At 51.2% G+C, this 22,311-nt stretch overlaps 7 protein-coding genes across 7 annotated transcripts; 3 read left to right on the top strand and 4 right to left on the bottom strand.

The window, feature by feature from the left end:
- Positions 1 to 298: 298 nt before the first annotated feature.
- On the bottom strand, positions 299 to 1,124 carry B0T23DRAFT_721 (uncharacterized protein). Its single transcript, XM_062841695.1, has one exon. The coding sequence runs from the start codon at positions 917 to 919 to the stop codon at positions 392 to 394; it is 528 nt and encodes a 175-aa protein (XP_062696407.1). The 5' UTR covers positions 920 to 1,124; the 3' UTR covers positions 299 to 391.
- Positions 1,082 to 1,464, bottom strand: B0T23DRAFT_400514 (uncharacterized protein; the record flags this gene model as incomplete). Its single annotated transcript, XM_062838490.1, has 2 exons — positions 1,082 to 1,183; positions 1,309 to 1,464. The coding sequence occupies 2 exons, from the start codon at positions 1,462 to 1,464 to the stop codon at positions 1,082 to 1,084; spliced, it is 258 nt and encodes an 85-aa protein (XP_062696406.1).
- Positions 1,465 to 7,569: 6,105 nt separating this feature from the next.
- B0T23DRAFT_698 (uncharacterized protein) lies at positions 7,570 to 8,188 on the top strand. The gene has a single exon (XM_062841663.1). It carries the CDS (start codon positions 7,664 to 7,666, stop codon positions 8,078 to 8,080), a length of 417 nt encoding a protein of 138 aa, XP_062696405.1. The 5' UTR covers positions 7,570 to 7,663; the 3' UTR covers positions 8,081 to 8,188.
- A 1-nt stretch (position 8,189) lies between these two features.
- Positions 8,190 to 8,824, top strand: B0T23DRAFT_368528 (uncharacterized protein; the record flags this gene model as incomplete). The annotated part of the gene is made up of 2 exons (XM_062836448.1): positions 8,190 to 8,367; positions 8,405 to 8,824. Coding segments are annotated over 2 exons (537 nt in total), but the record flags the coding sequence as incomplete, so codon positions are not given.
- A 1,133-nt stretch (positions 8,825 to 9,957) lies between these two features.
- B0T23DRAFT_307941 (UV-endonuclease UvdE-domain-containing protein) lies at positions 9,958 to 12,039 on the bottom strand (the record flags this gene model as incomplete). The annotated part of the gene is made up of 3 exons (XM_062834449.1): positions 9,958 to 10,896; positions 10,954 to 11,355; positions 11,410 to 12,039. 3 exons carry the CDS (start codon positions 12,037 to 12,039, stop codon positions 9,958 to 9,960), a joined length of 1,971 nt encoding a protein of 656 aa, XP_062696403.1.
- Positions 12,040 to 14,669: 2,630 nt separating this feature from the next.
- On the top strand, positions 14,670 to 17,029 carry B0T23DRAFT_416480 (uncharacterized protein). Its single transcript, XM_062839634.1, has 4 exons — positions 14,670 to 14,796; positions 14,858 to 15,008; positions 15,080 to 15,887; positions 15,985 to 17,029. The coding sequence occupies exons 1-4, from the start codon at positions 14,689 to 14,691 to the stop codon at positions 16,652 to 16,654; spliced, it is 1,737 nt and encodes a 578-aa protein (XP_062696402.1). The 5' UTR covers positions 14,670 to 14,688; the 3' UTR covers positions 16,655 to 17,029.
- A 1,842-nt stretch (positions 17,030 to 18,871) lies between these two features.
- On the bottom strand, positions 18,872 to 20,011 carry B0T23DRAFT_307942 (uncharacterized protein; the record flags this gene model as incomplete). The annotated part of the gene is made up of 3 exons (XM_062834450.1): positions 18,872 to 19,351; positions 19,657 to 19,856; positions 19,960 to 20,011. The coding sequence occupies 3 exons, from the start codon at positions 20,009 to 20,011 to the stop codon at positions 18,872 to 18,874; spliced, it is 732 nt and encodes a 243-aa protein (XP_062696401.1).
- Between the last annotated feature and the right edge of the window lie 2,300 nt (positions 20,012 to 22,311).

Genomic DNA, 22,311 nt, shown 5'->3' with positions numbered 1-22,311 from the left:
GCTGAGTGGTTTCAAGTCGGCAAGTCGATGATCCACGGCACCACCCAGACATGGCTGAAACGAGTGAAGGCATCACGACAATGCACAAACAAAAAGGTAGGTGAAGTCGAAGAGCTGATGGATTGATTTTGCACGAAATGAAATAAGAGGAAACAATGGAAAATAAAACAAGGGACACAGAAGAACATTAAAATTAAAATAAACATGATAGTGGCAATAAAACAAAGAGGAAAAAATTCCTTCAACAGCACCAGTATTAGCTACACCTACGTATATATACAGAGAGATGAGATCTTCGGTACCCCTCCTCCCCGCACCTCTCTCCTCTTTCGTCCATTTGACAAGGGAGTCTTTTCTGCCAGACTTGCCGAACTTTGATCCATTCTGCTGTTTACCTTATGCTAGTATGTTTCCCCCCAAAGGCCCTTCCGGAAACCAGTCCCGATCCCAGTGTGCAATTCCCCGTTGATCGCCGCCGAAACCAGCCCAGCCCAATCACCCAGCCTTGACGTGACGTGCCTATCCGTTCGGCCTGCCTAACCCCATTCTTCCATCCGACCGACCCAGTGACCAGACTGCCGAGCCACAAGAGATGAATGGCAACAACCCCATGACCATGATGGTGATGATGATGGTGATGATGATGATTACAAAAGTAGCAGGTGCTAGCAACATCAATCAAATGCCGCCTAGTCACCGCGTATAAGGATAATGATGAGAATGATGATGATGCAGATGCAGTAGAATGAAAGTATGAAAATGATGCCATTTTGTACATGATTAGTAGTAAAGGAAAAGATGGCATTGCAAATTGCAAACTGCCCATAACAAATGTATCCCGAGCGCCCCAAGGTATAATCCGCCAGCCCGTCCGCCCGTCCCTTCCGCCAGCCCGTCCGTCCAGGTTAAACCCATCCATATTTTTGGTCTTGTTACGAGTCGGTGGGCTTGTGCCTCTTCCTGACTTCGATGACCACCGTGCAGCGCATCTATCGTGCTACTGCTACTGCTTGCTTGTGATGCTTCTTGCTGTATCCTACACAATCCGCCCCGTTTGTGCCACCGTGTTCCTCCTCTTGGGTTAGGTTGGCTTCCAGTTCTGCTCCTCCTCCTCCATGCTTGCTAGCTTGTGTGCTTGCTCTGGCTCTCTAAGCCCTCTTCTTCTTCTTGTCTCGTCTGTGTTCTAGCTTGTTCTGGTACCGGCCAGGAGTTCTGCTTTTGTAGATTCGATGACGAGCCGAGTCCCCAGAACTCAAGACTCGTGGTGGGAAATTCGGGCCCGCCGTCACATTACTCCTATACCGTTACCGAACTCTCGCTTCGGAGCTCCTTACACCGAGGGTGGCTGCAAGTGCCGCAGTAGAGTGTGCTCTTGCCACAGGCGATGACCTTTGCGCAGGAGCATGTGGTCGACTGCGAAATGAGCGTGGTCGAGCACGCGTACGAGATCTTGGTGCCGCACATTTTGGATGATTCGGTTTGTTGAGTTGCCTTTGAACGATTGGCGAGTGACTGGAGTGGTAGTTGTGTGGTGATCTTGATTGGTTGATTTGGTTACTTGTTTGCAGTTTAGCGATTGCTGATCAACTGCTGTTTGGGTAGAAGTAGGTAACAGTTGGTGGTGATCTGGGGGATCGCTGTTAGCAACTTGTTTTCCGCAGATTTTTTTGCGGGCGAGGACTTTGGGGCATCAATTCGACAACGTTGATCAAGTATCGAATTCACAGCCAAGGTGCCAAAAAGGTAGAGGAGATCATCAAACTTACGTCGACTTGAAGTGACCACGGGATGGCAATAGAAATGGAAATCTCCTTCCTTGCTTGATTGAGGAAGATTCGTTTTGTTCAGTTCGTCGCAAGCGAGGAGAAAGAAGCGAAGAAAAAGTTCGACCGGTCAGAGAAGGAGGTGGGAGACGCTGGGAATTAGTCCGTCTCGGTCCAAAAGAAACCTTCTGTGGGTTGGTGATCTTGGGTAAGGCGAACAGGCGCAGCCAGGCAGTGTTCGATCGGCCAGCCGGGGGGGTATCGAAATGTCTGAGATGTGGTGGGGAGTGCGTGTGTGTGCCCGTTTGCAAGTGTGGTGTGTGTCGGGTAAGGTAAGAAACACAACCTAGCCCAGTGATCACTCAGCTCTGTCGTCGGAGGTCCGCGATCGTGGTAGTGGTTCAAATTTGTGGTGTGTGGGTAGGGCTTGCTTGTTTGATGTGGATGATCACTGGCAGGGCTCGGTGGTTTTATAGCAGACTTTGCTCCTTCTCGAGTTGTTCTGTTCCTTCCCGATTCGTGTCGGCCTAAATAAGATGGGAGATCCGAGGTCCGGATGTGGGTGTAAAAGGCTGCTGCTGCTGCTGCTGCTGCTGCAGGAAAGAACTGCCAAGAGTTGCAAATGCGTGACCGTGTCAAAGTCGGTTCGGCTAGCTAAGATATCAGGGGTTTAAGCTGAAGATGCAAAAGGCACCCAGCTGCTTGTATGAAGCCCCTTTCACTCTCTGGTCAGCTCATCAATGCAATGGACAAGCCGGGTTATCCATATATAGTAGTGTGTCGTCTTGTGTCAGTGTCCCATGCTGCTGTGCTTGTCGTCTGGTAACGATTAGGTAAGGTGGTTGTGGTGGTCTGGGGGTAGTAGATAGGAGAATTTTCCAGAGGGCTGATCTGATGACAGGCTCGTAGCGATATATTTTGAGTTTTGAGAGGTCAAGGTACTTGGATCAGAAATATATCGCGCCGGACGCATCGGGCTGCCCACGCTCTTCCGGGCTATGCCCCCATCCATGTCTGCCTCTCGTCCATGTTCAAGCCCATGCCCTCTGGTCGGCTGGGCCTTGTGTTTCTTCCGTGCTCTGTGTCCCACTCCGTGACCCCCCCTCCGGGTCCTCCTTCAAGATTGACTCCTGAATGGTCGCCGTGCTTCCTGCTGCAACGTTGATGTCGACATGGCCCAGGATGGCACCGGATGGAACCCAAAATTGGCATTCCTGGCTGCTCTCACGATGAAGTAATGGCCGCTGCAAGCCCCATCGACCCCTGTCTTCTTGAGTGAGGCCCTTTCTGGTGTGGACGGTCCCGTCGTGGTCTGGTCGGTCGGCAGGGTCGATGATCTACCGACGTCATGCGGCAGCAAGCTGGTCAACAAGGGCACCACCACCAGAGGAGGCTTTTTACAAAGGCAGGCATGCACTGCTTGTGCCCTTCTTGGCTGGCTGCCCAAGTATGTAGGTACCTCTTGCCCGTCGTTACCTTTCTAGTGTGGTGCAAAATTGCAGTTACGAGACCAGTACCAGTCCGTTCCAGTCCGGTACGCCGTGTTAGTGGCTGGCCCCACGGCGTTTTATGGGCCTGTACAATCCACCTTCCCCCGCCAACTCTCCCAGTCCACACAGGCTGCGGCCACGTCGTGCGGTAGGTAGAGGTAGACACGCGAAAGCATTTCCGAGGAGACAGTGTTACTAACAGATGTGTAAGCAATTTGTGCCGTGTCTTGTTAGCTCTACTGTACACAGGCATCAATTTTTGTACGAGCATCATCATCACCATCATCACCAACACCAACCTCCAAACGATTGCACTCATCATCAACCTCAATTATTCTTTTTTCCTGTCTCACCAGCCTATGAGACACACCCAACCGATATGCTTGTCTGACGGATGCCCAAAACATTGCCGACTCAGCAAGGATGCCTTATTTCCTCGCCAATAGTTCCAAGATGATGTTGTGCTCCGAACGCTCAAGGTGTGTGTAAAGTACACTAATCTGCAAACCAAGCCGAACCTGGAAATGCTTCATTCCGGATAGCATCGTCTCCAGACCCTGAACTAATCCTCTCCCGGCTTTCCTTGAGCACACCTCATCTCATCCCACATCATGTCCTCTTGTGTTTTGGCGCCAAGCAGACGGGTTGGTTGCGGTTCATTGCATATTTGGGCTGAAACAAGCTGGAGCCGTGAAACAGAATTTGATGGAGCTTAGCTTGCCATTCTAAGATCTACCAACTGCTACACTACCTACCTACCTTTTACATCTACGACCACACAGCTACACTATGTAGAGTCACCATACAATATGTGACCGGGGGAGCGATATGGAAAATGCCTAGCTTCATGAAACTTCCCCAAGATAGCGTTGTGGCCTGGACTGCCCGCATCCACTCTGTTCGTATTCATCTTGGCCCTTTGCCGAGGGTTCCATTATTACCGGAGCTTTGTGGTCAGCAACCGGCGAAGGACCAAGGTATCAAATAACAAATCCACCGGCAAATTCCGGGCAGCTTCTGTTAACGTAGATCATGATTTTGCGCCTCTTGTCCTGGCCAAGCCTAGCTCCCCCTGGTCCGATATCTCGTCCCTGGATAGAAGGTGGGCAGGATTGGTCACTGCACCGACGGTGGATGGATGTCGACCCCGATTTTCCCTAGCGGGACCGAATTCTGCTCGACTATACCTTAACCTTATGGAGACCTCTCCGGCCTGTCCGTCCTCCGACAGGAGCGGGAGACGACGACATCATCGGCCATGAAGGGTTGTTCATCCGGCAGATGTTGCCCTGCTGACGGCGTGATGACTTCAACGCTTCATTAACAACTTATCTAATCTATGAGACCTTGACTGTTCCTCGCAAAGGCTACCATCCGCATTATTATTGGAGCTGAAACTCGACGGTGCACTCATTTACCGCCGGCGCACCGACGTCTTTACTAGCTGTCGTCGTCGTAAGCAAAACACCTCAAAAACATCATGGATGTCTTGTTGATGGGTTTTGGCTAAACTAGAGGCGCCTACCTACCCCACCATTTGACCCCCAAAGCCCAGACCCCAACTCAGCGCAAACTGCTGACAAGCTTTTTTGGATCTCATCAGAACCGTCTGGTAACTCGCAAGTTCCTTGATTTGTTCCATCAGCCACCACCACCACCACCACCACCACCACCCGAGTAATCGAACTGTACCCGGCTTCAACTTGCACTGCATGGCTATGTACTGCATCGAGCTGTACAATTCACCCTTTTGGATAAAGAACCATTACCCAAGAGCTGAATCTCTCGCTGAAACATTGCTGTCAGTGCTGAAGAGTAGATCTTACAATCTCGATTCGCAAATCTCATCACCGATTGTGTGACGGTCCAGTCCTGGGCGGTGAAATCGAATCCTAGTGGTTTTTTATGCCCGACACTGAAGGGCTATCCCAAGTAACCAGAGGCATCGACTGCTTCAGAGAAATAAAAAGAAGAAAGAAAATAAATGCCAAAGCGGGAAAGCACCAATCAGTTGCGCGCAAGTTGGCAACAGCTGAGGTTTGATGCCACAGTGAGCACATTGAGGTCAATATTAATTTCACTAAATCTGTCTGTCGTCAGATTACACATGTTTGAAGGACCTCCAGTGGATCTCTTGGAGGTTTTTTTTTTGGTGTCTTTTTTTTTTCTTACCTCTAGTTACCCCCGCGACCCAGTAATGGAATCCCGGCCAGTGGCCCCGAACACCCCCCCGACCGCCGCGGTTGATACCGTAATTACGTGCGCGTACACACATGGGTGTTACTGTACAAACTCCGTACCGATGTTTAGCCGGCCAAATCAAAACACAGGCCAGCGGGAGGAACCGTCTTTCCGACAAAGGAAGATTATGAGATGTACCTGTCGCAAGCTCGGACACGACCCGAGAATCTGGAAGTCGGCCAAATGAATCTGGGGCTTAGGGAATTAAATCAAATCTGACGTTGGGCGATCAGCGATTATCTCTCGTTTCAGGATTTTACTGGCGCTTATGGAGGGTTCAGAGTAATATTCCGATGGGAGTTCATGATTCTTGGCCAAAAGCTAGGTACCTACCTTGAAGACACGACGAGTTCTTCCTCGGTGAGAGTCTGGTTGTGATGACAACTTGAACTGGGTAGAGGTACTTACCTGGAAGGTTAGGTGCCTATGTGTCCGTCCGGTGACTGAGCAAATCACGAACCAGACGCTGTTGCTGACGCCGCTGAGAGACAGGCAAACACAGTTCGTTCAAACTTCAAAAGAACCATGCAGGCCCACCCTCAAAGCCCCAAAAGTCCAGAACACCGCCCACACCACACCCAGGAAACAGAGCTTGGCATCTTGAAATCTGCCTTTTAGTTGCGTTTCACCTTTCATGACACACATTTCGGCTTTGCACCCACCCGCCCACCACACCGAGCCGCTGGCTCGAAAGATCAGCAAGGATCGCCATTAAGCCGCTGTTTCGAATCGAGAGCGGGTACAAAGAATAGAATGAAACGATTATTTGCATGATAAACGCGGCTACACACGTGCTGTGCACATGCTGTTTTTCAACAGCAGCGACAAAGAAACAACTAAACACGCCCCGAGAGGCAAAAGGGAAATTTGGGAGGCCTCAAACCAGACCCAAAATGAACGGGTTCCCCTGAAGATCTTGATCGCTGCTGATCCAGTGATCCGGAGAAATAGCCCTACCCGTCCCCCTTTCCAGAGCCTCCTCTCGAGCTGAAAGAGGCTTCCTCCCCTTGCCATGGCGGAGCCGTGGACACGAGACGCAAAATGAACTCTATCTGTACACTACCTAGCCGACCGGTGATCACGCAGCAGGAGAACGGCGACCTCATCGCATACCTAGAGACAGCGCCAGCGGGAATCCAACCCGAGCATTTCCGAACGGCACAACATGTCCAGCAACGCCGGTCCTCCTTCAATCTCCCAGCTCATTGTCCATCATTGTCCACAAATGTTTACGTGATACCCTTCCCGGTATTGGCCATCACTCATTTCCCTCATCAGCCACCGTCGCCGCCGGGAAAAAAAAAAACAAAAAACAAATAGGACGCTCGCTCGGTGGTGCCAGGCAATCTCCAGAGGCGCGAGGCCGGGGCTTCTATGTCGGGATCCGGGGTCCGCGCGGGCGTTGCTCAGGCGTGTTTTTTCGTACTCAAAATTGCTTCCGAGGTGGTCGAGACCTGTTGTCTCCAGTCAGCTCTTGGCTGTCATGGAAGGAGTCATGAGGCAGGCGAAAGATCTCATGATGGCAATGGAAAGAGGTGGAAATAGGCAACATGTCTGAGGTGGAAGAAGCCGCCATATCCGGTCGGATCATGAAGTTGCCGAGACGCTCGAGTCTGGAACGTCAAAAGCTCATTGTACTACCTCTATGGTCATGGATGAGTTCGGAAGGCAGGTACTGACTGCTTGGCTTCAGCTTTCTTTCCCTTCAAGTCTTAGCCATACCATCCGATTGCATGAGACTGCCACTACAACGTTGCATATCACAAGCGGAACTTTGCGCCGGCTTGCGCCTCACGTGTCGTACATATCCGCTCCCGCGCCTTCTGAGTCTAGAAGCCTTGGAACTTTGGAAGAGCTCCTCTATAGGAGACACATAAATGCTTGGCGGCTTGGCTTCCATCTTGTTGCTGAAATCGCCAAACTCGATATAGAAGCCATGCCCCGTCACATTTGCAGAAAAAGTGGTGTTTGGTTGATTTAACAATTGGTTTCAGCTCAACGACTGTTTCGGGACCAGACTCAATGTCGACATGATACCTCTATCCTTCCCCAGGCATCAATCACCACACATTGATTTCGAAATGCGATACCGTTCCGAAGATTCGACATGCTCGAGATCCAGTTTATGACTATACACGTATTGATCTTACCTAAAGTTCAATATATCGGATGTCGATTAATCCGCCAGGCCAATTTGTTACCTTCTTCTTCTTCTTTTTCTTCCTCGCTGGCTGGGCCTCACCGCCGTCGTCGTCGACATGGAACATCAAAGCTTGGTTCATGGTTCTAGCCTTTTCTTTTTCCCTCCCCAATGATTTTTTTTTTTTTCTTTTCTGTCACTTGACCTCAGACATCCTCTGCCTCCGCAAATGCTCAACCCCTCAACCCAGCAATCGCAAGCGAGCTACTGCAGCAGACTTGGAGTCAATTTCATTTTTTTTTTCTTCGCTCCCCGTGATCTTCGGTGTCTCGCTCGCTTCAATCCGTTTCTTGAATCGCTTCTTCGGCACACCCTCCCTTCCCGCTCATTCGTCCGTCCGTCCGTCTGTCCGTTCGTTCGCCCGCTCATTCGTTACCTGTAGGTAGAGGTAGGTAGGTATCTTTATCCCGTCCGCAACATTAAATTGCCTGTAGGCAGGTATCTTCTTGTATACCTCCAGGTAACTTCGAAACATTTAGCAAAATTATCACCGAGATTCCCGCCGACACCATCGTGGCCATCGTCGCCATCGTGACCCAAGCGTGCATGTACGCTGAGGCTGGTACACTCTGTACTCTTCCTCTGCTTTCTCCTGCATGGCATGGTTCTCCTCGCCAGTCGTGGTGGTCCTCCAGTCGGCTCGCGCAAATTCCGCACGAGCAAATTCCGCTGTGTCCCAAAAAAAAAAAAAAAAAAAAAGCCAAATTTAGATTGGACCAGAGACCAGACCAGACCAGACCGGCCTGTGCTTTACGCATCGTGCATTTTCCACCCCGGCTACCTAGCAAAACCCCCGATCCCCGCAAATACGGGCTCGGCAGCTTCCGTTGGGCGTACACTATGTGCTGTTTGTTGCAAGCAAGCAAGCAGACTTGATCTGTCGGGATATCTTTCAATGTCGGTCGTTCGGTTGGTTCGGTTGAAAGCCGTGCCGTTGAAAAGTGGAAGGTCGGTCGAGACCGCGACCTCTAGAAAGCCGAAATGGATACTTGCAATGATAATGTCATGCATGATTAAATGTTTGTTGCATCCATCCAGGTGTACCCGTCGACCCGTCGACCCGTCGTAAGCTTGCAAGGAGTGTAGAGGTATTTAAAGAATGGCCGGGTCTAGAACTATGCTAGACCGTCGTCACATGATGCAGATTCCATATGCAAACGGAAAGAACATGAGGGAAAGCCGCTGCATTTTTGCAACCAGACGATGGTGGGTGATTGTGGTGGTACATACCTACCTAGGTACCTCTACCTACACCTCTAGTGGTGGTGACTGACATGACTCGCCAAGACTCACGATGTCCCTCAACTTCCACTTTTCAGCTTTTGCTCTCTGCCAAGACGCCATTATCTCGTCAAGAGGAATATGTACCTACCTACCTCTACGTACGAACAAAAGAATCCACTGCTTTTACATACCTACCTACCTACTTTATCTGGAAGGTAGAGGTAGGTATCACTTGCATAAGGTACTGTAGAGGTAGGTAGGTACTTAGCAAAGTCAACTCAATCGCGATCGATCCTGCACAATCATTGTGCGTGTGCAATGCAATGACGCCAATATTGAACCTGACTGGTACAGCCGCTGGCTTTGTGCTCCCACAAACCTAACCTTGACCGCAAAAGTTGCCCAACCCAACCGAAGAGCTTCGCAAGCTTCCACCCACTTCCATTTCTACTTCCACCTGACGGCTTTGTTGGTTACCTATCTATCCCACATCGTGAGATCCGAAATCGAGCGGGCGTAGGAGGATCTCGCGATACTGTATTGATCGAACGGAGAGACCTCCGGGCAGCTCTAGAGGTAGTAATCGCTTGGTAGTCGTAGGGGTCGCCACTATCAATTTTACCTAATCCATTGTCTTTGTTGTACATACCTAGAAAAAGCGAAAAAGAAAGTTCCAGACCTTGTAGATCGGATGATTGGAGACTCTGATACGCCGTGTGTTGAAGATTGAAGCTTGAAGGTGGGTGTGAACTCGCGCCTGCTGCAAAGAACCAGCGCTCTTACCAACTGAGGTACCTTATGATTTGTTTCTTAGATCAAACTGAATGTAACTGCCAAATTGCAAAGCACGCGCGCTGGTCTATCGTGACATGTGCAACTGAGACCATGCAGTCCAATGGGACTGAAAGTTCATGATCATTCAACTTGGCTCTGACTCGGCTCCCCACGCAACATCATCAACTTCAACTTTGCCCGCAGAACAAGACAATGGAACCTTATCATTCCTCCATATTGGCTCTTCCCCTTCACTTCCGCCCAATCACCCGTCAAACTCCCCTTCATCTTCCACCTCCTCTGGAACCTTCCCCTTCTTGACCTCCCTCTTCTTGGGCTTCAGCCACTCCTCGCACCCCAGCGGCCAATAAACTCGATTAAACGGGCCACCCATCGCCCTCTCCTCCTCTGGAACCTCCTTGGGTCCCTCCGGCGCATCTTTCACATCATCCGCTGCCGTGTCCACCTCCTCAGGTTCAGCTGCCTCTTCATCCGTTACTCTCTTCCTCTTGCCTCCCTTTTTCTTCTTGGGTGCCTTGACCGGTGGCGCAGGACGGTTCTCGTCGTCACGGTCGTAGGGCACCATGTCATTGATCTTCTCAAAGCCGGGCAATTTGAAAGTGCGCATGAGCTCAAAGACAGCTTGCTCCTTGTCTTTGGCTTCGATCATGAGGTCCATGTCTGGCGGGCAGGGAGGGAGGGTCATCACGCGTGGGCGGTGTTTACGTCGGTCGCGAGGGGTGACGGCGCCGTCGCAGGGTTCGGAGTAGTGCATTTTCTGCTTGATGCCCTTGCGCTTCCACGTGTTGGCTATGCGCTCTTGGAGCTTGGGGTCCGAGATGTCGAGGGTACCTTCGCGAAGGTGGGCCGGGTCGAAGCAAATGTTGTGGTGGTGGTAATCGAGGACCATGGGAATGTTGAGCTCTTCGCAGACGGGGAGGAGGTCGTGGACGGTCCAGCCTACGTCGTCGTTCTCGAGGACGAGGCGGTTCTTGCAGGACTGCGAGAGGCGGGCGTAGTTCTTCTTGAAGCGCTCGAGGGTGGCGGCTTTGTCGCCGAATTGGCCGCCCATGTGAATGATCATTACTGCGTCGCGGTTTTGTTGCTCCGGGAGCTTGAGAAGGGAGAGAAGTTCATCGTGATATTCGAGATCTCGAATGGCGGACTCGACTACTTCTTTACGAGGAGAGCCGAGTTGGGTAAACTACGTAAAAACCACGGTCAGCAGCAAAGAGAAACAGGAAACGACGAGAGAACCTACCTGTCCTGGGTGTGTGGTCAAGCGGTGGCCAAGCTCAGCTGCTACCCTTCCTGCTTCAGCAAGTACCTCGGATGCGAAAGGCGCCAGTTTGTATCCATGTACTGGATGACTGGCAAAGGGAAACATCTCAGAGCTGAGTCGAAGGAACCTGATGCCGTACTTTTCATTCCAACGCAGCATCTTGACAATGTCGCGGGCGTTGGCCAACCCGAGCTCCTGCAAAAACTTGTGTCCCAATTCATCCTGCGGTTCCTTCGACTTGTCAGGCTTATTCTTCAAGTGATGTTCCGGCTCGTCCTCAAACTGAAGCGGATGTCTGTGATCGACAATGGATGCCATACGGCAAGTCCTAGAACTGAAGATGGGCGGCTTTGCGTTGCGCAAGTAGGTGTTGAGACATGCCTAGGTACACTCTGTTAGATGTGATCCTTTTTGAGTTTTGAGCAATGTACTAACATAACCTAGTCGGCCCTTCCATGGCAATGGTAAGTAGCTGCTATTGACAGCTGGTGGCCGAGCGGCACCGCGTTCAGCCGCATCCTGCGCATCTTCTGGTTCGATAATGTTGGTTGCGGCTGGCTCCATTTTCACAACGTCGTCAACACCAATCTCCGCCTCGCCCTCGACGTCTTTCGAATGGGTCTTGAGCACCGGTTCCTTCGCCTCCCGCTCCTCGGCATTGGCAGATTTGTGGTGATAAGGCGCAGTTGGGAAGCGGCTGACCACTGATGGTACGGGGATACCGTCCTCTTCGAGTTGCTTCTTCTGTCGCTTTGTCGCTCTTTGTAGTCGTCTTTCCATCCTCGCTAAGCCTTCTATGGCCATTTTGACTCCCTCCTCTTGTTCCTTCCCCTCCCGCAAACAATGGCCATTTGCGTCTTTGCCCATCATACGCCCAGCCAATTCCTCCCCGCTTCGTTTTTCATGGTCACCGTCCTTTTCGCTGCTGGGCTGCAGAATATTACGACCTGATCGCCGAAGATTGCGTGCGGATGACGGGGCCGAGGAGTCCAGGGTTGAGCTGAAGGTGGAACTCTCGCTTTGTGGCGTGTCCAGTGCCGCTGCTTTGGATTTGCGGGAAGGCATGGTGTGGAAGGATGTGGTTGACGTGCGTCGTGTTGTGCAGACAGGCACAGCAGGACGCAGTGACCGCGTGATGTACACAAGACCGCCTGTACGGAAGCTTTGTGAATATGATGCCGCTGTGACAATCGTGGACCTTGGTCGGATGTAGCGGGCAACGTTCATAGGTATGCTAGTTCGGTGAGAGGATGCTGCCTCGAGGAAAGCAGCTGCCAATGACTCGTGTTTTGGATCGAAGTGGTTTGTGGTCGAAATGCGTTGCGTGGGATGTATGGATCAATGGTAGAGGTATCTCCAGGTGATGTGTTTTCTGGGAGGTAGGTACTCAACGGGGTATATCAGTCCAATGCGGCCGTAATGACTGCTGGGAGGCGTCAAGAAATGTCGATCCCAATGCTCGGGTCCAGCCGTATCCCACACACTATGTATTAGAAATTTGAATGGCGAGCTGAAATAGCATTTCGCCGCTAAATAGGTCCAAGTCACAGATGGATGACAAAAATGGTCAGCAAAACTGTTGCCGTCATGTGCGCGTATTCACTCTTCGTGTCTGTCTCGGGCGCCAGAGGGTACGGCGGTGCTCTTGTTTGCCGTGGTATTCGCAAGAGGCAAAAAGAGGCAAAAGAGAAGGGTTTGATTGTGTAAGCCGTAAATAAGTCGGGCTGTCTTATATTATAACAATTCTTCCTCATGAGTGGTTGTATAAGCAGGGCACGAATGGACCCTGGAGACCCTGAGGGAAGCCAAGGGAACCAAAGCCAAAAAGCAAAAAGAAAGTGATCTCATTTGGCCACTTCAGAGGTTGAGAAAAGGCGTTCCCCATACGTTTGTGCGATGCGTGCGAATACAGGGCGGGTTGGCGATCGAGCAAACATGGAAGAGAGGCGATGTTGACGAGAAAAGAAGCGAGCTGGGTCCCCCCTTCTTTGAGCAGAACAGATCGATGACAAACCGAAGGAAGGCTGGAAGGGGAAGATGATTAAATGAACTCCTCCCTTCTGAGGTTCAATGTGCGACCGGAGCGTCGTTTTCCTTTCTCTGTCGGGTGTCAACCCTTCAGCAACAACTGGGTGATTATCTAAATTCCAGCCAGGCCAAACGAACCTCGACCTAGGTATGCTGCTTCATGCCTCCCCCCAACATATGTGAGTGTGTGTTAAACGCGTTTTGAAGATCATCTCCCTGACGTTGTGCCGTCAACTTGGATCGAGATTGGCCAATCCAAATGCTCCATTCCATCAGTCGATGAAGTCATAGCGGGGCATCTGGCCCTGCAATGAGTCTCGGCCAAGCCGTCAAAGGAATCGTTTTGGGGGACATTTGGGGTTCAGTCCAGATATGGCCCGTGCGCAGAGCAGCCAGGCGCTGTTCGTCCGGACCTGAACTTCCGTTGACTGGTTTCATGACGGAGGAACTTCAAACATCGGCTCAGGGGCAATTGTTGTTTGCCGAGAGAAGAAAAAGCATCGATGATGACGACCAAGAATCATCCGAGCGGCTCCCTACCTACCTACTTTCTTCCATTGGACCACAAGCAAACCTCAACGCTCCAAGGACTCTTGGTTGTCAGCCGCCGACAATTACCCGAAACGGATAACAGTCCTGGTAGTGTACAAGCCACTGTGTCCTGCGAGACTGTGTACAGGTACACTAGTGTACTGCTACCGTTGCTACCCTGAAGATCGCCAGGGACCTCCCGTCCTGCCGCTGTTCCGGAATCCCGATCGTTGTCATCGTGTCTTCAACCATCAGATGCCATCTAATGCGTCCCCTTTTTATCTCTTTGACGCGGATATTTCGTTTATTGCATTCTGGTCTCATAGAAGGAATGGTTTGGGAATGACTGGATTCTTGATCTTGGTTCGACTTTGCTGTCGTCGTTTGCACCATCCAACCTGGAAGGAGTCTTTATGTTCGATCTTCAACATAATACCTTACTGTATAACGGCACGACCTCGCGGCGCCCTTCACCTAGACTAGGTAGGTACCTACGTCAAGCCATTGTCCTGACTCCCAAAGTCATCACCTTTATCATGTCCCATCTCTACCTGGTAATAGCCATTCCATCACTCTTTTTTTCCATGTCGCGGATCCCACGGATGTTGGTCAGTCAAGATGTAACGCCGCGCCGTCTTTGGCTCTTGTGTTTGAAACTGTGCCGTCCAGTCATTCGCCTGTGATTTCTTTCCCATCACCAATCAATGCCTGCTTCAGCCTACAGGCATACTCATGTTAAGCTGCGCATCATGTAGCAGCGGTGGATTATTTACTCACAGGGGTGAAAGTAGGTGTCCAGGACCTGCCAAAACATTGAGACAGGTGTTTACCTGTATACTTATCGCTTGTGCTGAGTGTATAATGTTGCCCGTCATCCTCCGTCATTTTCCCTCTGCGCCTTGTAGCTGCAGTTCTCAATCAGACATAGGACTCTCTCTAGAGTTATACGCCGCTCTTGGTTGCCTATAAGGTTCACTGCTCTGCCACTGCCCCTCCAGGCCCAGGGGCACAGGACTGTCTCACACTTAGCCAGAGCTTTGTCGAGAAGCAGCCGTAGCTTTTGCATATCTAGCGGACTTGCCGCTGTGAGGTTCAAGATGAATCGGGACTTTCTGTTCTCGCAGATATCGCCAGAAGCTTGCGGGAGATGACACGATGTGGTTTCTATCGAGCGTTGTTCTGTTCACCATCGTGTCCTACGGGGCAACAGCTCTTCAGCCAAGGACCGACTCTGACATTCTCGCCTTGTATCCAGAATGTGCCGTACGTACCTCCGGCATTGTTGAGACCAAAGCTGTTGATGTGATGCTGAGACTCAATCCAGCAAAACTGTATCCAGGTCCACCTCATCGACGAATCTTGCATGCAATCCAGCAATGACTGGGCATGCCTCTGCACTAACCAAGTAAACCACACACTCTCTTCGTCCTTCTACCACTGCCTCTTGCAGTTCTGTTCCATCCGGCAAACCCTCAGTGAGCCCTTCCCCTTTGTATCCACATACCCTCTCCGAATCTGAACCTCCAAGTGCTAACAAACCACGTAGCAACCCAGAACATCACAACTATCAACTGCCATCTCCCCACGAGGGACCGCTCCGCCCTCCTTCTCCGTGAAAACATTGCACTCCTAGTCTCCACCCTTCTGCTAACCACCTTGCGAACTTTATACAAACTCTTTGTCCCCTTTCCGGCCCACCCCAACACCGACAGCTCCTCGCACGGCTTCTCACGACCGCCTTCCCAGTATCTGCCTAGGTCACAGCGCCTACACGCAGACGACTATGCCCTCATTTCCATAACTCTTCTCGGTCTACCCAACCTATTGCTCGCCATCTTCCGCCTCCATCCCTTGGGAGTAGGCCAGGATGCGTGGACTTTGCCTTTGGACAACATCGCCAAAACGGTGCGGTACGGCTACGGAATGGGTGTTGTTTACTTTCTACAAGTTGCCCTCACCAAAGTGGTGTTTCTGCTGTTCTACCTCAGGATCTTCCCGGGAAAGGTGGTGAGAAGGGTGCTATGGGCAACACTTTCTGTCTGTGTGCTGTTTGGGTTGGGCAGTGCCATTGCTGGGGTTTTGCAATGCACTCCGGTGAAGTGGTGGTTCGAGGGCTGGGATTATCGGGAGGGCATACCGGGGGGAGATGCGACCTGGGAAGGATGGGGAGAAGATGGGGGAGGAAGGAGACCTGGGAGATGCATAAACAGGAAGGCCTTCCACGTCGCTGCGGCAGTGATCAGCATCTCCATCGACATCTGGATGTTGGCTATCCCGCTGTGGTGTATCAGGGGACTGAAGATGAGTGCATGGAAGAAGATGGGGGTGGCGGGGATGTTTGGCATCGGGATGCTGTGGGTTTCTCTTTCTTTACCCCCATGTTCTTCTTTATCCCTTGCTTTCGCCGTCATTGTCATGTACGATGCTTTTTGCTGACATGGACGTGGATAGTGTCACAATCTTCAGTTGCATCCGATTGCGTGAACTGACTGTGTTTACGGAAACGCCCAACCCGACGCAAGCACTGTTCGATGTCGATCGGTGGTCTACGCTGGAAGCGGCGTCAAGTATCTTTTGCGCTTGCATGCCGACGCTGAGACAAATGGTGGTTAGCGTTGTCAGTCTTGGGAGGAGGAGGTTTGGAAAGAGGGGTTCGTCAAGCGGTGGCAGCGGAAAGGTTGGAAGTTCGAGTACCTCTACAGTCGCTCTAGGGATCAACTCACGATATTCTCGCTCAACAGAGGATCCTAACGGTTCGCAACATCGCTTCTCGGATACCCCCCAAGAGAAACTACCCGACACAGAGCAACCCGTCCAGGATCCTTCCCATGACATGTCAGAAAACCATGATATCCGCAGCGGCAATAGCAGTATTATGTACACGGTCGAATACAGCGTCGAAGTGGACAATAGTCCTGCCAGTGCCATCACTCCTGAATCGGGACGGCTAAGTCCCCCACCGTACACGTATGGTAACGGCCCCCAAGATCCCCCGGGAGTCAACGACAACTGCGAAAATTATCGAGCGTGTGTGGTGTCGCGAAACTTGGGGAGGATCGGCGGAGGAGGAGGATCGCTCAGGAGGCAGAGTATGAGTCCGAGGTTGAGGGTTGTGGCCTGAACTTTGTGCTTTGCGTCGACTGGGCCGCCGCGATGGCTTTCGCTCGGAGGAGTTGACTGTTGAGGAATATGTCAGCACGGTTCTGTTTCTCCAGTCTAGGCATGTTACAAAGGCTTCAGCCTCCTTTGGGGGTTGGTTGATTCAGCCTCGCCATATGGTCTTTCTAGGTACCTAGTCCACGACAGATTGAAGCAGGCAAAAGGCGTCGACTAGTCGAGATTGGCCGATCGCACAAGGAGCAACAACTCACGAACCGTATCGAGTCAGCAGAGGCTGCAGACGCAGAGTCAGAAGTTGATGCTTGTTACTTTGCCTTTTCCTTACGTTCCAGTAGTTCTCTTCCGAACAGCTGCCAGGTTCAGGACATTCGGATCGCGACTAACTTTCGCATCCTTCCCCGCTCGAGAGACATTTAGTACCGACCTAATTTTGGTCCCCTCCGTTCAATGTGTCCGACGATAAGCTTCCTTCGACGGACACTGCTGTTGGTGGCATTAAGAATTCCCACGGATGTGCATTGGTGCCAGAGGTAATCCAGAGGCTTATCGAAAGTATTGATCTTGGCCTGCTCACGGAGCTTCGCTGCAGTCGCGTTCTTCAGGTTTTCTTGTTGAAGGAAGCTCCAAGGCCACGAGCGCGTTTTCTTACTGTCGTAGGAGGAGCTGGAGTAGCCAGGGTGGGCAGAAATCTGTCTGCTAGAACTCTGTATCATGTTTGTCGAGTGCCGGTATTGGTGAAATGTTGGTCACTTTTGTTGACGGTGGTCCAGGTCAACGGATTGAACACAAAGAATGGAGATGAAGTGAAGCTGACTGGTATACAGTTGCGTGCGGAAGGCGCGCCCCATTCAAATTTTCCCACAGAGAGTGCCCGTCCATTGCGGATTTTGCAGGGAAGACTCTGATTCCTTTCTGCAGACCAACCAGCCGATCAAATCCTTTGACTTGATTCTCGTCTTGCCTGACTACCTGCACAAATGATTTCCTCCTTGGAGATTCAACATTGTGCTCCAGAGAATGCCGAGGAGCTGTAGTCTTGTTCTGCCTCAACTACAGAGTTAACGCAAAGGAAATCCATTTCACGGTTACAAGCACAGATTGGATTCTTTCTGTCTGTCATCCGTATTCACCAAGGTAGAGGTGCCTTCCTCCTCTGGTCTTGCCGTCTTTCGGATGGCCGCTTGTGTTCCGCTTCAGGCTCCGACTCATCTGACGTCTGATGATGCCATGAACAGCTCGTGACTTCTGTTTTGGCCGCAGGAAAACCCCTGTGTAATTTTTTTTTTGGGGGGGGGGGGGGGGGGGGGGGGGCGGCTCAACTTGGTCATCAAAGCGGTCACCTCTACTCGCTCTTTTACATCGTAAAGTCGGGAAAGGGCGGTTCCATCCTGCCCGTGTCCCCTCGTAGGGAAGGTGCCCCAAGTCACCCAGGCACATCTGACAAGGGCTCTGTTGCTCAACCTTTTCCTTCAGTCAACCACCTTCCCCAGAATCTGCTTTGTCACGTAGTTTGACTTCAATCTTTCGGTTGGCTTCTGGCGTGGGTCCATGACTGGATGATTTTGCCGGTATACCATGTTGCCTGGAGAGGAGGCTCATCAAGTGGCTTCACTCTGTTCTCAACAACGGCAGCACATGGAAGGTTGCCGTGCCCAATATCTCGAGAACGGTTTCTTCCGTCGTTCACTCGAAGATGCATTTACGTCACGTTGCTCTCGTGACCATTCCTGCCTACCAGTAGTGTCATCTGCATGGATCGAGGCTCGTCGATTTCGCCCTCATGTGTCATCCCAGGGGCAGCCATCCGCAGCGTGCCTTCCCCTCGGGTCAAGACTGTGTGCCTAGATCGCTCCCAAATGATCAACCTCTTATCTGAGGACGCCGATGACGGACGATCCCTCAAAACTACTTCCCGTCTTTCTTCATAGCAGCAATCTCCGCATACAGCAGACTACATCTCTACCTGGAGGAAGGCACCCCTCTATCTGAACTGGACTCTCTCCAGCCCAAGCCTTTCTGCCAGATTTCGCGGCCAAATGAGCCTCCGTCGGTCCCAAGGCATAAACAGCTAGGTAGCTACCGTAGAGGTATCAACAATGATATTCGGATGAAATTATGTTTGAATGTCTCAGTATCCTCTGAGGGATTGTCCCAAGTGCCTCGGTCCCGAGCATCAGCTTTGTAGCCGGCTCATCCCATGTTTCCATCGACTGCGGACTCAAAGACTGCTTTCCCAATCACCACACACTTGAATGCCTGGAGCAGACTGTCCGTGAGCAGTTATCGTACCTTCCTCAAGGGTGTTCTTTCCTTCGAACCTTGCATACGTGACCGGTCTGCTGAGTTGGGATGAAACACACGCAAGTTTCTTTGCAGGTTGACTCAGGGACTTCATTCTGTTCCTTCTCACAATAGGTTTACCCGAGCACTTGTCCATCCCACCTGGAGGAAGATAAAAGACCCTCTCCTCCCTCGGTTTCGTTCCTTTCCTCTTCTCCTTCTTCACCCTCACCACCAAGTTCAACCTTACCAGAGCAGCAGCAGCAGCAACAGCCCAAGCAGTAGCAGTGACAACAGCAAAGACTCTCGCCTCCACAGTAAGTACCACTCCCGCCCCTTCCACCCTGTCCCCAATTTGTTCAGTTTCCTTCGCGAAACTTCTTGCCAGACTATCGGAAAGCCCTTCTAACATTGCAACCTGACAGCCAGTTGAACAAGACCAGAGCACCAGCGACCCAGTTTCGCTAAAGCCTACACAAGGTACGCATATCGTCTTCTTCTCCCTGCCTTCTCACTTTCCCATGATGCCTTTTCATATAGTTCACTTGCCTCCATACTACGTAGCTAACTCCCTACTTGCATTTTCAGTGCCAGCGCCCGCCGTTGCCTTTTCTCCGCGCCCTATACCCAACCCATCCCAGCCAGTGCCCCGCCGCCCACAGCCCTCAACCCAAGACCGAGGAAGCCGCCAGGATGTGCACCCAGACCGTTCTAACCACCCACCTCTGCCGCAAATGCGGCTCCCCGGTGTCCAATACCACCACTACCACTACGACTCCCTGCGTGGGCGGCGGCGGCGGCGGCAGCAGCAGCAGCACCAACAACAACAGCAGCAGCACCTGCCCGGGCGCGGGCAAGACCATCACCAAGACCGCCACAAGCGGCAAAGTTTGCGGGGCATGCACCCTGGAGGAGGTTCGGATCTATGCAGGGTCCTTTTAGGCCCCGCGGGGGAGGGAGGGGGGGGAGGGGGGGCGGGCTGGTTGAACCGGCCGGGAGTTTACGATACCAATGAATTGAGATGACTTTGATGATCTGACAAAACTTGAACCTGACGCGTGAAATTTCCCTTTGACATATCGTGATGCTTGCGAGGAAAGACGACACAATCCACATGTGATCCTCGGTAACCAAGACTGATGGAGGTTTTTGGATAGGATGTCTTGAAGACTGGGGGAAGGAAGTTGCGGAAATTCTCCGGGCCATTTGGGCTCCCTTCCGATTCAAGTCTTCACTCTGTGGCCCCTACCCGTCAACTTGAGTCGTTCTTGAAGCAGCAAAAGGGTTACTGGACTGGTCAACTTAGCTTCCTCTTTCATCACCATCATCAGCCGCAAAGACAAAGGCAATGCCAAAGAACCATCATTGCCGTTAGAATTACTTAACGACTTTGTTAAGAATTCCCCATGCGCTTCACCACAGGACTTTGTGGTTATTTCGGCCTACAAGCCCAATGTGGAATACGGCAACCGACTCCTAAAGTCCGGCCTCCCACACCTCCGTAGCATGCCCCCGGTACAAACGGCCGATTCGTTCCAAGGTTAAGAAAGATCAATCTCGGTAGTTATTACCGGCACCCGATCCGGCTTCATCCTTGGTTTCGTTATAGACGAAAATCGTCTCAACGTTATATTAATACGCCAAAAGTCGGGTCTCCTCATTATTAGAAACAAAAATATCACTAGGGTTATCGAGGGTAAAGTAAAGGAAGTGTAGAAGGTAGATAAGGACTTAAAGGCGGGCACGGTCTTCTACCATACGAACGGGAAGAAGAATCACCATCATCAGCCGCAAAGACAAAGGCAAGGCCAAAGAACCATCATTGCCGCCCTCGATCCTCATCACAAGAACAAGGGTAATGGCGAAGTGGCCGATAATCATCAAAACCACTCCGGTCCCTCTGCCAGGATATGCTCAAGCGCCGAGAGCCGGGCATCTGATGGACGAGCACCCCCTCGTCTCGTGAGATCTTCATTGGGTAAAGGGTATAAGATCCGGTATATAGGCCTCCTGTGCTGGGCTCCTGTGCCTTCTCCATATGCCAAGCTGGGAATCTTCCGCTTGCGGTTTGTTGCGGTAGAGGCTGTGATGACAGCCATTTTCCACGCTGGTATCACAGTTGGGATGGACTACATAGGTAGGTATGGTCCGACATCGTACTATGGCCAAGACAGAAGGTGGAAGCGGAAGTACGAAGCGACATACCTTTCTCTCCCAATAAAAGAAGCAAATGACTGGACTGCTCGTGCCCTTATTGTAAGGAGCTCTCGGCCGCTGCACATGGTGGCAGGACGACGTGTTTGGTAAGTTGAACTACTACCTCGAGGTTACCTCTAATCTGACGGAGAGAGTTCCTTCGGAGGTACCTAATGAGCCTAATAGGGAGCGTAGAAGCCAGTCTTATACATATACAGGCTGCCGTGTGGTAATCCAATGGTCTTTGAGATTTTTGTATTCACTTAAGAATTAGCTAGCCAGCGAGGTCCTGATGTAGTGGGAGTATGTTGTTGTGGAGGTTTATTAAGTACGGGACGTGCTGCGGGTTGTCTTCTATCTGTTAACGTCTAGTCGCAGACTGGAACTGGGTGGGAAAAGACTAGATACCTCTATGGGAAGATAAAGAAGGCACCAACTTTCATGGTCACGGTCACTAATCATACCTCCAGAAAGTACGGAGGTAGGCCCAGTCCTTAGTCTGGTTCCTTGTACCATGTAAAGCTTGAAGAAAAATGATGGCATGGGGAACTACACCGATACTTCTCGGATTCATGAAGACGAGCTCACAAGAACATAGAACGGTGGAAGAGATCCCAAGTGATCATCTTCTCAACATAGAGTGCCCAAGTTACAAGTATAGTAGATAGAAGTCAGTAAACACAAAATAACTAGAGGAACCCATCCTCCCAGATCCAGAAACGAGTGTCAAAGAACCTCTTAAGCCCGGCTGTCACGCTTTTTTCAGGTCACAATGGATAAGGTTTACTCTGACTTACTCCTTACATTAGAACGTGCATCAAATAGCCTTCCCAGATAACTTGTCTACCTATTCAACACCAGGGCATTAACACCATCCTGTGTACCAGCTAGGGATAGGTCGTAATACCGTTCTCATTATATTGTCCTAACAATAGGCGGCTATCACCATCAGCGCAAGCAGGCCGGGCGCAAAGTAGGCATACAGGCAAGATCGTAATGGCAGTCGCTTGTCGTTGGGTGTGGTACATTGACTATATGTTTGTGCTTTGATTCAGTCTAGCTAGATTCTGTGTTTTACTTCCAGTCTAGTAACTAGAAGTCCAGCCACCTGGCATTGACCATGAAGTACAACATGCCCTCCTAGGCATTTCTATCTACGTCCTTGACCATTTTACAGGTTCT

Source organism: Neurospora hispaniola, assembly GCF_033458365.1.
Source record: "Neurospora hispaniola strain FGSC 10403 chromosome Unknown B0T23scaffold_1, whole genome shotgun sequence".
Taxonomy (NCBI): Eukaryota; Fungi; Ascomycota; class Sordariomycetes; order Sordariales; family Sordariaceae; genus Neurospora; species Neurospora hispaniola.
This window is presented reverse-complemented; position numbering and strand designations above follow the sequence as displayed.

What these genes read in the sequence shown, in the direction of transcription:
- B0T23DRAFT_698 (XM_062841663.1), top strand. Translation starts at nt 7,664, where the DNA reads ATGTCGATTAATCCGCCAGGCCAATTTGTTACCTTCTTCTTCTTCTTT.
- B0T23DRAFT_721 (XM_062841695.1), bottom strand. Translation starts at nt 919, where the DNA reads ATGGATGGGTTTAACCTGGACGGACGGGCTGGCGGAAGGGACGGGCGG.
- B0T23DRAFT_416480 (XM_062839634.1), top strand. Translation starts at nt 14,689, where the DNA reads ATGTGGTTTCTATCGAGCGTTGTTCTGTTCACCATCGTGTCCTACGGG. An exon ending in CCTTGTATCCAGAATGTGCC is followed by an intron (nt 14,797 to 14,857) that starts GTACGTACCTCC and finishes GACTCAATCCAG; the next exon opens with CAAAACTGTATCCAGGTCCA. An exon ending in ATGTTTGGCATCGGGATGCT is followed by an intron (nt 15,888 to 15,984) that starts GTGGGTTTCTCT and finishes GGACGTGGATAG; the next exon opens with TGTCACAATCTTCAGTTGCA.